The sequence below is a fragment of the Microtus oregoni genome, unplaced genomic scaffold, assembly GCF_018167655.1.
Source record: "Microtus oregoni isolate MIOR12 unplaced genomic scaffold, Mior012 000027F_ref0000203, whole genome shotgun sequence".
Taxonomy (NCBI): Eukaryota; Metazoa; Chordata; class Mammalia; order Rodentia; family Cricetidae; genus Microtus; species Microtus oregoni.
Window position 1 is genome coordinate 22612220 of NW_024543086.1, and position 17531 is coordinate 22629750.

General features: G+C 47.7%; 1 protein-coding gene across 1 annotated transcript; it reads right to left on the bottom strand.

Annotated features, from left to right (window-relative positions):
* Nucleotides 1–876: 876 nt before the first annotated feature.
* Nucleotides 877–15823, bottom strand: Septin12 (septin 12). Its single transcript, XM_041676275.1, has 10 exons — nt 15804–15823; nt 10052–10222; nt 9324–9449; nt 9175–9256; nt 6703–6840; nt 6474–6591; nt 6290–6385; nt 2033–2129; nt 1172–1223; nt 877–1082 (listed from the first exon to the last, which is right to left on the bottom strand). Exons 2-10 carry the CDS (start codon nt 10209–10211, stop codon nt 878–880), a joined length of 1074 nt encoding a protein of 357 aa, XP_041532209.1. The 5' UTR covers nt 10212–10222; nt 15804–15823; the 3' UTR covers nt 877.
* Between the last annotated feature and the right edge of the window lie 1708 nt (nt 15824–17531).

A 17531-nucleotide genomic window follows, 5' to 3' on the forward strand; every position in this document is an offset into this window, starting at 1 on the left:
TTTTTTTGGATTTTTGGATTTTGGCTGTTAATGAGTTAACTTCTTGAAAACATTTGATTCTGGGGCTGCTAAGTTAAACCAGCACATATATTTTAAAGGTTATCTTGGCTTCAAAATTTGAGTCTAAGAATATGTTACTTTGGAAAAGAGGTTCTGCTTTTGTTTCCAGGCTAATGCAGTTTGATGGAACAAGAATCCCTAAAAGGTCTCCATGAACCCTAAAAATACTTCAAATTGACTATCTAGTTGAGGATAACCTTGATTTTCTTGTCTCTGTGTGTGTTCTGTATTTTGTATTTTCAAGATATGGCTTCTCTGTGTAGTCTTGGTTGTCCTGGAACTTGATCTGTAGACCAGGCTGGTCTTGTACTCAGAGAGTCCCCTGCCTCTGCCTTCCAAGTGCTGGGATTAAAGATATGAACCACCACTGCCTTGACTGGATTCTTCTTTCCAACTAGAATATATTACTCAAAAGTTGGGCTCATCTTGATATGACCAGGAACCTCTCACATCCTAAGGGAGACTCATACCCCTAGACCAAGGTACCACCAAACCTTGAATTTCTTATCCTGTTTCTTCTTCCCGATTTCTAGGATTGCAGGTGTGCACACTGCTGGCTTTATATGGTGCTGGAGATTCAACCCAGGGCTCTGGGCATGTCAGGCATTCTACCACCTGAGCCGTATCCATAGCCCCCAAAGTCATCCTTTTAGATCAGACTGGCTCAGAGGACTCATTTACAAACCCTTTAGTTGTCAAAGCACAGCTTTTTGTACAAAGCAACATCGGCTTCTCGTAGATGCTCTAGTCCGTAGGTGTGTGTTGGGGGCTGGCTGCTGAGGAGTGGAGAAGCCTAGCAAGCTTGGGGCTATGACACTCAGCACTCATCTTCCCTGGAGTCCTTGTTAACTCGCTTCCGGACCTTCCCTGGTCCAGGGGACGTCAGCTGTACTGGGGAGGCTGGGGCCAGGTTCACCCAGCCTGGCCCTCGGGGCAGCTGGTGGCTCTCATTGAGTCTGAGGACCCGGTAGTTCTCATAGTGCACATTGTGGGTAATGTCCTTCAGGTCCTGGAGATGGGAGCTGAATGATAGGAGGCAAGTCAGCCTAGGTCACAGTGGTCCCAGATCCCGCCTCTCAGCCACCCGAACACAGGGTACCCCACACCTCACCGGATGAGCAGGTCTCTCAAGAGAAGAAACTCGCAGTGTGCCATGTTCTCCACTGCAAGACATGGGGCCTAGCATGGCTCTGTCCTCTGAGAGTCCAGAGTAGACAGCTGCTTCGTGTTATGTGGCTTCTGAGAACTGCCATTGTCATGGCCCACCTCCTCCTCCCTGCTTCATTCATTCATCTATTCATTTATTATGTATACAGTGTTCTGCCTGTGTGTGTGCCTGCAGGCCAGAAGAGGGTACCAGATCTCACTATAGATGTAGATGGTTGTGAGCCACCATGTGGTTGCTGGGACTTGAACTCAGGACCTCTGGAAGAGCAGCCACTACATTTAAGCTCTTGAGCTATCTCTCCAGCCCCCATTGATTCACCTATTCATTTACTCATTGTTGTATCTCTGGGACCTGGCTCCTACAGATTGTTGCTAAACTAGTGAGCCCAGCCCTCACCAAAGACAAAATTTTTGTTTTTGTTTTTCTTTGTTTCTTTCTTCCTTCCTTCCTTTTTTTTTTTTTTTTTTTTTTGAGGCAGAGTATCAGATAGCCCAGGCTGAACTCAAACTTGCTAAGTAGCCAAGAATGACCTTGGACTTCTGATTCTCCTGCCTCCACCTCTCTCATTCTAGAATTGTGGGTGTGCTGTCATGTTTGGTTCCATCTGTTAAAAGTAATGATAATAATAAATCAAGGAGCCGAGAGAGGAGTAACTCCCACCTCCGTGCACATGGAGGGAAACCCAAGGTTGCCTTGTGGGTATGGGCAGCTGCCAGGCAAGGGGTGAGAAAGATGCTGCAGGTGTAGGGTGTGCCCTGTTTCCAACCCATACCCACTGCATGCCTACCATGTTCCCAAACTTACCTTCAATGATGCCCCATTTGGTCTTGCGGCCCAGGACACATCTCCCATTTACTAGGTGCTCTCGGTCAGCCCCAACCACAGCAAAAGGGATCTGCTCCTAAGAGAGAGGAGAGAAGAAACTGAGGCAGGAGTCAGACACATAAAACTAGGAAGTCCCAAAACACCAACTGGAATTCATGCTTTCCTCACCTCCTCTATAAAATGGTGGCACAAATGATGCTGGTGCAGGGTTGTCGGTTTATGGTGATGTGCTCAGCACAGTTAAGTGTTAGCAAAGTAACTCAAGGAAATGGTGGTATTTTTTGTTGCTGTTGTTGTTGTTGTTTTGAGACAGGGCTTCTCTGTCTAACAGTTCTGGCTATCTTGGAACTCACTCTGTAGTCCAGGCTGGCCTCGAACTTACAAAGATCCACCTGCCTCTGCCTCCCGAGTGCTGGGATTAAAGGCATGTGCCACCACCACCCAGAGGAAATGGTGTTGTTATTAACTCCTACATTAATTACATAGTCTTGAGGGAAAGGGTGTGGCTCAGAGCTTAGTATGAACGAAACCCTGAGTTTTGTGTGAGTGCATGCAATGATGTGTGCGCACGTGCACACATGCACACACAGACAGACAGAGAATATTGATAATATCAAATATCTCAGGAATGAGACAGTAATGAAGTTATAATCAGGCTAAATAGGAATTGTATACAACAGGAACTGGCCCCTGGTAACTAGTGGCCAAACTGAACTGGCCACTTTGTGTTTTCCTTCATAAACTTTTAAGGATACCTCATAAGGATGGGTGGCGGCGGCACACACCTTTAATCCTGAGGCCAGCCTGGTTTGCAGTGAGCTCCAGGACAGCCAGGGCTATGTAGTAAACCATGGCTCAAAAACCAACCAAACAACAACAAAATTCTCATGGTAACTAGGAGTTTACTTAAAAATTTCAATACATTTAGTTTTCATTTGTACGTGTGTATGCATGCATATGTGTGGACACATGATATATTGTCAAAGGACAGTTTGGGAGGCTTGGTTTTCTCCTTCTTCCATGTGGGTCTGAACTCAGGTTATTAAGCTTGGTAGCAGACAGCTTTACCCACTGAGCCATCTCACTAGCTCCATCATAAAGCTAAAAAATGTTTTTCAATTTATTATTTGAATTAAAAGTTATTTATTTTTATTTATTTTTTTGAGTCAGGGTCTTACTTGGTAGCTCTAGTTGTTCTTGAACTTGCTGTACCGATCAGACTGACCTTGAACTCACAGAGATCCTCCTCCCTCTATTTCCTGAATGCTGGGATTAAAGGTGTGTGCCTTCTTGCCGGTTTTGATTTTTTTGAAATGACATTTATATATATGTATGTATGTATATATATATTAATGTAATTTTATTTATTTATTTTGGTATTTTGAGACAAGATTTCTCTGTTAAACAGTCCTGGCTATTTGTAGACCAGGCTGGCCTTGAACTCACAGAAATCTGCTTCTGTCTGCCTCCCAAGTGCTGGGATTAAAGGTGTACGCCACCACTGCCCAGTAAGAGCACATGTTCTTGCAGAGGACCCAAGTTCGATTCCCAGCATCCGCATCAGTCAGTTCACAACTGCCCAGAATTGTAGCTTCAAGGAATTGACCTCATTCACCTATTTGGGCAGTTGCACAGACACACATATATACACATAAATAAATAATACAAAAATTTAAAAGATACAAAAATATTTTAAATTCTGTCTATGTGTGTGTTCATATAGGTATGTGTATGTGAGTGCATGTGAGGAGTTCTGGATCCCCTGACTGAGTCCCAGGTGACTGTGAGTGCTGGGGACAGAACTGAGGTCTTCTGGAAAAGAATCCAGTCTCCTAGCCTTTGAAACATTTCTCTAGCTGCTGCGTGTGTGTGTGTGTGTGTGTGTGTGTCTGTCTGTCTGTCTCTATGTCTATCTCTCTGTCTGTGTGTGTGGGGGGGAGTGAGAGATAGAGAGAGAGAGAGACACAGAGAGAGACACAGAGAGAGAGACACAGAGAGAGAGACACAGAGAGAGACACAGAGAGAGAGCACTTGCGTGGAGGCCAGAAGACCACTTTCGGGAGTGGTTCTCTTCTTCCACCATGTGGGTTCCAGGAATTGAATTAAAGTCATTAAGCTTGAAGCAAGCACCACTAACCATTGATCCTCTTGCCAGCCTCTATTCTTTGAATTTTACTTTTTTTTTGGTTTTGTTTTTTCGAGACAGGGTTTCTCTGTGGTTTTGGAGCCTGTCCTGGAACTAGCTCTTGTAGACCAGGCTGGTCTCGAACTCACAGAGATCCGCCTGCCTCTGCCTTCCGAGTGCTGGGATTAAAGGCGTGCGCCACCACCGCCCAGCTATTCTTTGAATTTTAAAATGTTGTTTTCTGCCTAGAGATGGCTCAGAAGTTAAGAGATGGCTCAGTAGTTAAGAGCACTGACTGCTCTTCCAGAGGATCTGGGTTCACTTCCCAGCACCCACATGGCAGCTCACAACTGTCTGTAACTCCAAGATCTAACACCCTCACACAGCCATACATATAGGCAAAACAACAATGCATATAAAATAAAAATAAATAAATTATATTTTAAAAAATTTATTTCCTGAGGCAGGATCTCATGTATCCCAGATTAGCCTTAAACTTGCTATGTATCCAAGAACGAGCTTGAAATGCAGATTCTCCGCCTCTGCCTCTCAAGTGCTGGGTTACAGGTGTGTGCCACCATGGTCTTCATCAATGTAAAAAATATTTAATTTTATTATTATTGTTTGGAATGTTGGAGATGAAAATCAGGGCCTCATGTGTACCTCTGAGCTACATCCCAAGGACCTTGGATGTTTCTTTTATGTGGTATGGGGACCAAGCCCAGGGCCTATGAACCTGCAACTTTATTGGCACAAAAGCCCCTTTGTTTTTTCTCCTCTGGGGCTGCTCTTGGGATAAACTGCAGAGTTCAGGAGTTGCACCAGAGACTATCTGGTCCAAAGAAACTAAAATATTTACCATCTGGCCACCAACAGGAGTCACACCTGGCCACCCACACAGGACTCACACCTGGCCACCCACACAGGACTCACACCTGGCCACCCACACAGGACTCACACCTGGCCACCCACACAGGACTCACACCTGGCCACACACACAGGAGTCATACCTGGCCACACACACAGGACTCACACCTGGCCACACACACAGGACTCACACCTGGCCACCCACACAGGACTCACACCTGGCCACCCACACAGGAGTCACACCTGGCCACACACACAGGAGTCACACCTGGCCACACACAGGACTCACACCTGGCCACCCACACAGGAGTCATACCTGGCCACACACACAGGACTCACACCTGGCCACACACACAGGACTCACACCTGGCCACACACACAGGACTCACACCTGGCCACACACACAGGACTCACACCTGGCCACACACACAGGACTCACACCTGGCCACACACACAGGAGTTTGCCAGGTTCCATGTTTGTTTTTTTCACTTGCAGCTGAAAGGAAAAATTTAAACTTCCTAACTGCCCCCATTCTTGGTTTGGTTTTCTTGAGACACGGGATCACTATAGAGCCCAAGCTAATGTAACCCAGGCTGGCCTTGCATTCACAATCCTCCTGCCTTAGCCTCTTAGGTGCTGGGATTACAGTAACTAAGAGTTAAAATTTTAATAATTGCAATCACACGCACACACACACACAAATATTTTCGAGATAGGATTTCTCTGTATAACAGCACTGGAACTTGCTTTGTAGACCAGGCTGGCTTCGAACTCACAGAGATCTGCCTGCCTCTGCCTCTGCCTCTCGAGTGCTGGGATTACAGGTGTGTGCCCCCACTGCCCAGCTATATTTATATTTTTTGTTTATTTATACTCTAGTCTGCGTTTGTGTTTGTGTGCGTGAGCACACAGGCGAGGTGTTTTCCACCATGTCTGGTTTTCCTCATCCATTTTAAAATTTGGTTATATTTTAGCACTGAGTAGCAAGAGTTCTTTCTGTATTAGAATGTAAGCTCCAGGTAAAGCCATGGCTGACAAACATTTCTTCCCATCCTCTGGGTTCTCTGATGAGAGCTGTTTCTTGCTCATTTTGAATTTGTGAGCAGATGAAGAACCTTTAAATATTTGCACACATTTCCTGAAACTGCTGAAAGAGATCGCTTTTCTGATAGGAAGGATGGGCGGGAAGGAAATCAAATGGCCTTAGTGTCACTGACCGTTTGCACCTTCTACAGCATCTTACCCGGATCTTACTGTTAAGGAGCCGGTCGTTGATATCCTCATCAAAACATTTCTGCGGGTACACATCAATGCAGTGAGTTTTCAGGTTTTGCTGGATCTGGGGAACCAAGCATAAGTGATCTCAGCACACCATGCGTTCTGCTTGCTGCACACTGACCCAGCTCCACCTTGGGCACCCAGATCACCCTGCTCCGGAAGGCGTCTCGCTCCTCAATGGTCAGGCTGTCAGCCCGGGCGATCACGGGCACCACATTCACAGTCCGGCACAGTCGCCGCAGGAACTCAATGTCCAGGGGCCGTAGGCTGGCCAGGCCAGAACAGTAACAGTAGGGGGTAGTGATGGATGAGGGAGGGAGGAGAGTCAACCCAAAGCTCCCATCGAGTGGCTCTCCCGCAGCCAGTGGGTCACCTCACCTGTGGCCAGTGGGTGGCACGAAGTAGATACAGCAGTGCACGCGGGTGTCAGGGATGTGGCGCTGGCGAGTGATGAGGAGCTCTTCATGTAGGTACTGCTCATACTGTTGATTGATGTAGCTCAGGATAGGGTCCCAGCTGGGGCAGAGATGTCCCCTCAGCACCACCTCCCGGCCTCTGGGTGTTCTATCTACATTCTCAGAGACACTCGGAAACCTCTGCCTCTCTTCACGTGGGGTCTAAGCTTCCATTCTCATAAAACAAGCACAGTAATAGCACTTACTGGCTGGGCCTGGTGCCACAGGCTCATCATCCTAGCTACTAAAGAAACGGAGGCAGGAGGATTATTAGTTCAAGCCAGCCTGGGTAATTTAGGGAAACCAAGTCTCAAAACAAAAAGTAAGCCGGGCGGTGGTGGCGCACGCCTTTAATCCCAGTACTAGGGAGGCAGAGGCAGGTGGATCTCTGTGAGTTCGAGGCCAGCCTGGTCTACAAGAGCTAGTGCCAGGACAGGCTCCAAAGCTACAGAGAAACCCTGTCTCAGAAAAAAAAAAAAACAAAAAAAAACCCAAAAACAAAAAGTAAGAAGTGGAGCTGGGGATATCATTCAGTGCTTGCTATCATGCCCCACCTCTTAGGTTCATTCTCCAGCACAAATACGTTTACATATCCTAATATCTACATCACCATATTATCAGATGTATATACAATTTCCTTGGTGAGGGAAGGGTGGTCATTAAATGACATTTTGTCTACAGCATGGTCCAAGACACCACTGGTTCTCACCTAATGGCTGCAAAAGTGTGTGTGTTCATGTGTGTACCTGTGTGGAGGTCAGAGGTCACTCTCGGCTGTCTTCCTTAGTTGCTCTCTACCATGTAGCTATGCCTGACTTGGATTTATCTTATTTTATGTGTGTTTCACCTGCACGACTGTGGTAATTTGAATGTAATGGTCCCCATAAGCTCGTAGGGAGTGACATTATTAGGAGGTGTGGTTTTGTTGCAGTAGGTAAAGCCTTGTTGGAAGAAGTGTGTCACTGCAGGGGTGGACTTTGAGGGCTCATATATGCTCAAGCCACACCCAGTGTCCCGGACCACTTCCTGTTGCCTGCAGGTCAAGATGTAGGACTCTCAACTCCTTCTTCAGCACCACGCTGCCTGTGTGCCACCATGTTGCACCGTGATGATAATGAGCTAACTCTCTCTGAAAATGTAAGCCATGCAAATTAAATGGTTTTTCTTTATAAGAGTTGTCATGGTATGCCAGGCAGTGGTGGTGAATGCCTTTAATTCCAGCACTTGGGAGGCAGAGGCAGGCAGATCTCTGTGAGTTTGAGGCCAGTCTGGTCTACAGAGCTAGTTCCAGGACAGCTAGGGCCATAAAACAACACAAAACAAAACAAACAAAACAAAACAAAACAAAAACCAACTTGTTTTAGAAAATAAAAAGAGTTGCCACAGTCATGGTATCTTCACAGCAATGGAAACCCTAACTAAGACAATGGCACGAAAGAGATCAGAAGAAATCATTGGATCCCCTGGAATTGGACGCCAGTTCTCTGCAAGAACAACTTCCCTTAACCTCTGAGCCGTCTCTCCAGCCCCTGACTTGGAGCTCTATTAGACTAGGCAGTCCTCGAGCTCAGAGAGCTCTCCCTGCCTTTGCCTCCACATCGAGTGCTGCAATTGAAGTCAGGTGTCAAGAGGCAGGTGGCTCTCTGTGAGTTTGAGTTCAGCCTGGTCTGCATAGTGAGTTCCAGAACAGCCAGAGTCACACAGTAAGACCCTATCTCAAAAACAACAAGCAAAAGGCAGGTGCTGCCCGGTTTCACCTTGTATGTTGATAGAAGATCCCTCAATGACCTGGGGCTCACAGGATGCCCCTGTCTCTGCCTCCCCAGCAATAGGACCGCAGGAATGCATTGCCATTTCTGGCCTTTTTTTTCCCCCACATGGGTTCTGGGGATAAGCTCAGGTCACCATGCTTTCAAGGCAAGCCCTTCACAGAAGGCACCATCTCTGCAGTCTGACTCCTCTGATGGGGTCTTCCTATGCTGGGTTCCTGTCAGCACAACACTCCAACAGAGTGCCTGACTGGTTCTGCTCTTGGAGATTGAGCCCAGCGCCTTGCATGTGCTGTGTGAGCATTCTAACCCCGAATCATAACAGTGAGCTATGTATGTGCTCAGCCCTGTTCTCCCCCTTCCGTTTTGAGATAAGAGTCTTGAAACGTTGCTCAGGCTGGGTTTGAACTCATGATTCTTCTGCTTCAGCTGCCAGAGTGCAGGGATTACAGAAGTAACGGATCTCTGGTGCTTTTCAACAACTGAGACCTGTGCATATTCAGCCCTCATCAGCTAGGGAGGGTGAGCTGAGTATAGGAAACTAAGGACCACAGGTGACAGGGACACAGTCACTCCAGGGTACTTTTTCCCCTTGTGGGGACAGAGGCTGCATACCCAGGACCCACCACTTGTCATTGTTGATCTGGTCTCCAAAGCCAGGTGTGTCTGTCACTGTCAGCTTCAGCTTCAATCCCTTCTCCTCGATGACTGTAGAGGGAAAGAAATGGAAGACTATAGCCGTGGCTGGGCCCATGGGGCAGGCAGGGTCACTCACCATGGGTCACAGAGTGCAGCTCCAAGGTTTGTGGCATAGGTAGCTCCAGGTTGGGCAGGCTTGACTGCCACACTTTGGACTTGAACAGCGTGTTCACCATGGTGGACTTGCCCAGCCCACTCTGCCCTGGGAGATACAGAACATAGGTATGTATGTTAGGGTATGTACCTCATAGGGTGTGTGTGTGTGTGCGTGCGTGTGTGTGAATCGGTTCTGCCCTCCACTCAGCATTCGGAGCCATCTATTGCATAAGCATCAGCAGTAGAACAAGCTTATTTGTGGTTGCTGTGTCTGGAAGGCCCTCACCATGATCACCCTTTGCTGCTGTAATCCCATTATGGGTGGTTTTGTATCTAATGACGCAACATCTCTCAGATATTTAATTTCAGCTCTTCTGTGAGCTGGTAGTTCAGAGTGGAAGACTGTGTCCAGGACAGGGCAGGGGCCGTGTCCATGGCTGGTGGGTCACTGTGTCCGGAACAGGGGAGGGGCCGTGTCCATGGCTGGTGGGTCACTGTGTCCGGAACAGGGGAGGGGCCGTGTCCATGGCTGGTGGGTCACTGTGTCCAGAACAGGGGAAGGGCCGTGCCCGTGGCTGGTGGGTCACTGTGTCCAGAACAGGGGAAGGGCCGTGCCCGTGGCTGGTGGGTCACTGTGTCCAGGATGGGTTAGGGCCATGCCCATGGAGTCTTCTTCATCGTTCCCTCTGTGGCTCTGCCCCAACTCACCTACTACCATGATGTTGAACTCAAACCCGGTCTTCATGGCCTTGATCCTCAGCTGGTCTAGCACAGCCTCAATGCCCACAGAACCAAACATCTCACAGGGTGGGGTCCTGGGGCTGGAGGGCCGCGACGAGCAGGGAGAAGGCGATTGTCTCTCCTCCATGGTGCCTGTTGCTGGGGAATTGTTGGAGAGGAATGTTGTTTGCTAGGGCTGGGGCTCAGAGGGGCTATTCTGAGTGAACTTTTGAGAAAAGCTTTTATGTAGCCCAAGGGGACCTCCGTCTGCCCACCTGCTCTGTAGCTGAAGGTGACCTTGAACTCCTAATCCTCTTGCCTCCACCTCCAAAGTACAAGGATCCCAGGCAGGTGCCACCAGACCTCATCTTAAATAGCCTTGGGGATTGAACCAGGACTGGACTACATCCTGGTCCGTCCTTCTGCCGCCACCCCTCAGTTTCACACTGTACTTTAGGCCAATCTGGAACTCCCTACATAGCTCAGGCCAGGACAGTCTTGAGTTTGTGACAATCCTCCTGCCTCTGCTTCCCAAGTGTTGGGATTATAGGTGTTTACCACCATACCTGGCTGGAGTCCTCACTTCCCAACCATAACTGAGTATGTTGTTCCTGGCTACGCTCTAAAACCCCTGATCAGACTGAGTCTTCATGACCCTAGGCTGGGGAAACTGAGTCCCCATCCTGAGACACTCTTGTCTCAGAAATCTACTCCTCCCCTACTCTTCTTGTCAATGACCTTTCCATTCAGACCTTAGTGTTTGTGGCCGGACTGGAGTCTTTAAAGAACCACAATTAGGGAGCTCATTATCTCAACATGGAACTTGGGGACCCTTCACTTTCTACAGGGGGACAAAGAGCGGAGTTGGAAGAGATGACGAGATAGCGACAGATCTTGAATGAAGGAAACACCACACACACACACACACACACACACACACACACACACACACACGGGGAACGGGGGTTGAGGGCAGGCTGAAATGGGAAGCAACAGAGGACACAGAGAAAGAAAAGTTGGCTCATGTGGCACCTGGTGGAGGAGTTCCTTGGGGGAGCTGTGAGCAGCTGGCAGGCCCTAGGGTGCTCCAAGGGGGAGGGGAGGGCTGGCAGTTAGCCACAGAATCTAAGCCTGCTTCCTTCTTCCTCCTTCCTGTGACCTACCCCCTCCCCCTCAGGCAGGAGGGGCTAAGGCCAGAGACCTGTTGCTTCACCCTAAGCCCTGAAACCCTACCACCAGGCAGTGACCCTGACCTCAACACACAAGACTCCCAGCTAGAGTTGGGAGCCCAGGCCCCCAGTCAGGTCCCTCATCATGACTTCTGGGTTGATAAAAAGGCTGGTGTCCACTTCCAAGTCCATGTGCCTTAGCTTTCCGTTCAGAACCATGAATAGAGATTCATTGTCTTAAGCTGGCACCCATGGGTGAACCTGCCTCTAGACACCTACCTTCTGGGCAACCCTGGGATTCAAAGTCACTTGCGCTCTGTGATCTCAGATTACAGATGAGAGAGTAAAGCCTGAAACTGAAGGTCACACAAGGAAGCAGCTGAGCTGGAACAGCAGGAAATCTGTCTCGGTTTCCTGTTTACGGGAATATGTCCTATGTTATGCCCAGATCCGCGAAGTCCCCCAAAAGCCAACAAGGAGACTGAGTCCTGTATGCAAAAGCAAAGAGCCTTTACTTTAAGCAAGTTTGCAAACTCGGTCTCTCTGCATGTCCAAAGTATTGGAATAAACGGAGAGCCCCGAGCTCAGTCAGAATTGGGTTTTTAGAGTAGTAAAGGTGGGGGTGAAGGGTTTCTGAGGTTCAGGACCCCTGATTGGCTGACATTTGTCTAGTGGTATCCTGGTAAGTGTGCTGGCAGGTGATCCTATCTACAATGGTTGGAACATTAGGCGTTTCGTTTGGATGGTCTGTTCCTGGGTGATGTCTGGGTAATCTCAGTTTGTGGTTTTTCCTGCAACCAGACCAGGTATTGCTTCAGGGTAAACTCCTGAGACTCAGGCCTTCATTAAACTTATCGAGGCTAGGTCCACAATAATGGTTGGGAGTTAAGGACTTCCTTTGGGTGGTCTGTTCTTATTAAGCTTATCATGGTGGGCTGAGCCTTGCACCCCCACACCAGCATAGTGAGGACGTAGCTGAGCTGGAGAAGGAGGCAGACTGTCCCTGCTTCCTGGTATAGGACATATAGACAGGAACATGTCCTATACCAGCTGTGTTAGATGACAGGAGAAGCGTGATAGACACATCTGAAATGCCAGCACTTGAGAGGCCGAGGCAGAAGGATTTTGCTTTTTGGTTTTTTTTTATTATTTATTATGTATACAATAGTCTATCTGTGTGTATGCCGAAAGCCAGAAGAGGGCACCAGACCTTATTACAGATGGTTGTGAGCCACCATGTGGTTGCTGGGAATTGAACTCAGGACCTTTGGAAGAGCAGGCAATGCTCTTAACCACTGAGCCATCTCTCCAGCCCCCAAGGATTTTGAACTTTAAGATATCTTCATCTACACGGTTAGATCCTGCCTCAAAAAAAAAAAAAAAAAAAAAAGTATAGGGTGGGACGGCGAGATGGCCATCAGTTAAAGCAGTGGAACTCACATGGTGGCTCACAACCATCTATAACTCTAGTCCCAGGGATCAGACAGCCTCTTTTGGCCTCCTAGGGCGTTATGCACACATGGTGCACAGACATGTATGCCGGCAAAACATTCATACACATAGAATAATAAAAACGTATACTTTTGAAAAAGGGCAGTTGTTTTTGGTTCCCAACACCCATGACAGACCACTCAGAACCAAATGTAACTATAGCTTCAGGGGATCCAGCACCCTCTTCTGGCATGGAAGGCACTTGTTGGACACACACACACCACGATAATAAAAGGCAATCTTTAAAAAGGGGCAGGGGGAGAAAACTGAAGGAAATGGCTCCATTTGTAAAGTTTTTGTCATACAAGCATGGGGATTTGAGCTGAGATCCCCTATATCTTCTAAAAGGTGATATATTGCAGGCATGGTGACATATGCCTACAATCCTGGCTCTGGGAAAGTAGAGAAAGGCAGATCCCTGGGGGCTTACTAGCCAGCCAGTTTAGCCAGTGAGCTCCAGGTTCAGTGAGAGTCCCTTTCTCAAAATATAAGGTGGAAAAAATGGTTGCAGAAGACTCTGACATCAACCTCTGTCCTCCACACATATATAAATTCATACGCACACATAGATATGCATATACATATAAACATGTACATACACACACACACACACACACACTAAACATAAATAGCCACGTGGTGCTAGTGCATGCCTTAATCCCAGCATTCAGAGGCAGAGGCAGGTGGATCTCTGTGAGTTTGAGGCCAGCCTGGTCTACAGAGTGAGTTGAGTTCCAGGACAACCGGGGCTACACAGAGAAGCCCTGCCTTGGAAAACCAAAAAATAAATAAAAAGCCCTGCCCACTCTGCCCTCTTGAGTGGGCCACATAACACTTTACTTTTGAGACAGGATATCTATCATAGGCCCAGGCTGCTCTCAACTGTGAGCAGGGTGATCTTGAACTTTGATCTTCTTCTTTTTTTTTTTAAATATTTATTGATTTATTATGTATACAATATTCTGTCTGTGTGTATGCATGAAGGCCAGAAGAGGGCACCAGACCTCATCACAGATGGTTGTGAGCCACCATGTGGTTGCTGGGAATTGAACTCAGGACCTTTGGAAGAGCAGGCAATGCTCTTAACCTCTGAGCCATCTCTCCAGCCCCCGAACTTTGATCTTCTTGACTGTGTCCCTCAACTGTAGGTTACAGGTGTGTACCACCACACTCAGTGTTTCTCCCTTAACTCTTGTCCAAAGTCTAGACATGGAGGGCTTTCTGTAATACAAGCTTTGATTGAGCTGTCCCACATGCTAGCCACATGGCAGATGCCCAGATCCTGAGACAAGGATCCCACAACTCCCAGTAGCAGGTACAGAGTAGCTGGATATGTTCTCTGAGCAGAGTGAGAATACCTTTACAAACCTCACGGGTGGAAGGCTGCAACCTCCTCACTGGAGGGGGGAAGGAGGGGGAGAGAGAGGGAGAGAGAGAGGGAAAGGAGCGGAGCTTCAGTATAGGAGTGCCTGTGTGAGACCTGTTGGCCTTTGGATTGCTGGGGGTTACCAACCAGCAAAGTTTATATAGAGAGAGGCTACAAGAGTGGTTGACTGTGTTGGGATTAACCCAGGATTTCTAGGCTGGTACAATGGCTCAGAGGGTAAAGCTGTCATGAAACACCATGACAAAAGCAAGCTGGGGAAGAAAGGGTTTATTTGGCTTAAGCTTCCACATCACAGTTTATTGTCAAAGGAAATCAGAACTCAAGCAGGGCAGGAGCTGATACAGAGGCCATGGAGGATGCTTACCGGCTTGGACCTCATGGCTTGTTCAGCTTGCTTTATTATAGAACCCATGACCACCAGCCCAGGGGTGGCACCACCCCCAGTAGGTTAGGTTCTCCTTCATCAACCACTAATTAAGAAAATGCCTCACAGTCCAACCTGTGTGTGTGTGTGTGTGTGTGTGTGTGTGTCTGTCTGTCTGTCTCTCTGTGTGAGGTTTTTCAAGACAAGAGTTTTCTGTGTAACAGTCTTAACTGTCCTGGAACTCACTCTGTAGACCAGGCTGGTCTTGAACTCACAGAGATTTGCTTGCCTCTACCTCCTGAGTGCTGGAAGTAAAGGTGTGTGCCACCACACCAAGCTTCATAGCCTAGTCTTATGATGGAGGAAGGTCATTCGTTAATTATAATAAAGAAACTGCTTGGCCCTCATAGGTTAAAACATAGGTGGGAGGAATAAACAGAGCAGAATGCTGGGAGGAAGAGGAAGTGAGCTCAGAGGCCATGCTCCCCTCTCCCGGGCAGACAGACGCGATGAAGCAAGCCGTCAGGTCAGACATGCTGAATTTTTCCCGGTCAGACCAGTGCTACACAGTTTATTAGAGATGGGTTGATCGGGATATCAGAATTAGCGAGTAAGGGCTAGAGTTAATGGGCCAAGCAGAATGGGCCAAGCAGTGTTTAAAAGAATACAATTTGTGTATTGTTATTTCTGGTGTAAAGCTAGCCCTGTGGGAGCCGGGCGGGACAAAAAGCAAGCCCGCAGCTCCTACTACAGTCTTACTTTTCTTTCTTTTTTTTTCAGACAGGGTTCTCTGTGTAGCCACGGCTGTCCTGGTACTCTATAGACCAGGCTGGCATCCAACTCAGAAATCTGCCTTATTATTTACTTTTTAATTTTTATTTATTTATTTTTGATTTTTTGAGATAGGGCTTCTCTGTATAACAGCTCTGGCTGTCCTGGAACTCAATTTGTAGACCAGACTGGCCTCAAACTCACAGAGATCCACTTGCTGGGATCAAAGTGATATGACACCATCACCAGGTTTAGAGCCATTTTTTTTTTTCAGTTGAGGTTCCGTTTTCTCTGATGACTCTAGCTTGCATCAAGTTGACATAAAACTAGCTAACACAAGGTACTTGCTGCCAGACCTGATGATATGAGTCCAATCCCCCACATCTACACAAACATGGAAAGAAGAAACCTACTCCTACGAGCTGTCCTCTCATCTCTAGCACACACACACACACACACACACACACACACACACACACACACGTTGCCCCCAACAACATGCACACATACAACAAATAAATACATTCATAAGCAATAAATGCAAAAAATATTTCCAACCTTTTCCTTGCAATTAAATTGAGAACATCTGGGGCTGGAGAGATGGCTCAGTGGTTAAGGGCCCTGGTTGCTCTTCCAGAGAGGACTTGGGTTTGATTGTAATACCCACATGGGGGTTCAATCAAATGTAACTCCAGTTCTGGGTTTCCAACTCTCTCTTCTGGTCTGTACACACGTAGTGCAGGCAAAACACTCATAACATTAAAAAAAATATAAAATTGAGGACATCTCAGTCTTTATTTCTGACAACAAAGGTTGGAACCCATAGCCTCTCAAGCTAGGTGAGTGTGCTCCGCAGGCTACAGTCGCCGTCCAGGAGTTTCTCTTCCATTCCTCATTCCTCTGGGTATCTCTGGGGCTCCAGGCTTCTTTTATCCAAACCCATCTCACGTGATCCTTTCAGACCGGTTTCTGGCATTGACTTAGCAAGCCCTAAAGTTTGCCCGTCCGGAGGGGTGGACAGATGTCTCTGTGTGGGCTCTGTTGTAAGCACTGGTCAGCTCCTCCCAGGTGACCATAGGTGGACAGGCACGACAGTGTGCTAGTCCAGCTGTAGATGAGAGGCACACACTATTGCCCTACCCCACGTCCTCACTTCTCCTATCCTAGTTCCAGCTGGCTCAGTTCTCTTCTGCCCACTTCCTCTTGAGCTCCTTCTCCATTTTGTCCTGGCTAGGTTTATGTCAGCTTGACACAGGGAGCCATCTGAGAGGAGGGAACCTCAGCTGAGAAATTGCCTCCACAAGACTGGGCTGCAGGCAAACCCATACTAATTAGTTTTTGGTGGGGGAGGGGGGAGGGCCCAACCCATTGTGGGTGGTGCCATTCCTGGGCTGCTGGTCTTGCAGTTCTGTAAGAAAGTAGGGGAGCAAGCAATGAGAAACAAGCCAGTAAGCAGGATCCCCATGGTCTCTGCATCAGCTCCTACCTCCAGGTTCCTGTCCTGTTTGAGTTTTTGCTTTGGCTTCCCTCAGTGCACTGTGATTCAGGGTATGTAAGCCAAATAAACCATTTCCTTCCAAGTTGTTTTGGTTATTGTGTTCCAGCACAGCAATAGAAACCCTGATTAGGACAGACATTGCTACCATGGACTAAAACCACAAGCCAAAGTCAACCTTACCTTTCTTGTTTTCCTTTGCTATTTTGTCACAAGGAAATACAAGCAACTTAGCACAGCAACCCGCTGTTCTGAGACAGTTCCTTGGGGTTAGCAATGCATGGAATTCCCACATCCTGGGGCTGGGTGTTTGGTGGTGCACATCTTTAACCCCAGTGGTGAATTTCCATTTGTTCCACAAACAATCAGAGCTGTGTAGAGAGACCCTTTCTCCAGAATGAATGAATACCTGAGGAAGCTGACACTATTCCTGTTCACTTTTATAGGCAGGACTGCTAAAACAGAGGGATCAGAGATGTGCCTACACTCACACATTGGCAGGGTCTTGTAGGCTAGAAAAAGCAAGAGCTATGCATCCCCTCCACAGTCCAGCCAGTTCACACTAGAGGCTGATCTATATAGCCGAGAGGATATGCACGCTCTTTGGAACCACTGAGTTTGTGGCTTGTCCATCACAGTGACAAGTGAGTCCATTAGGAGTCTATCTGACTTTCATTAGTTGCCCGTTTGTTTGTGTGTTTTTTACTGTCTGTGTGCCTGTGTACAAGTGGCACAGTGTGCACATGGAGGTGACAGCTTGACAAAGACTCTTCTCCTTCCATCACGTGGGT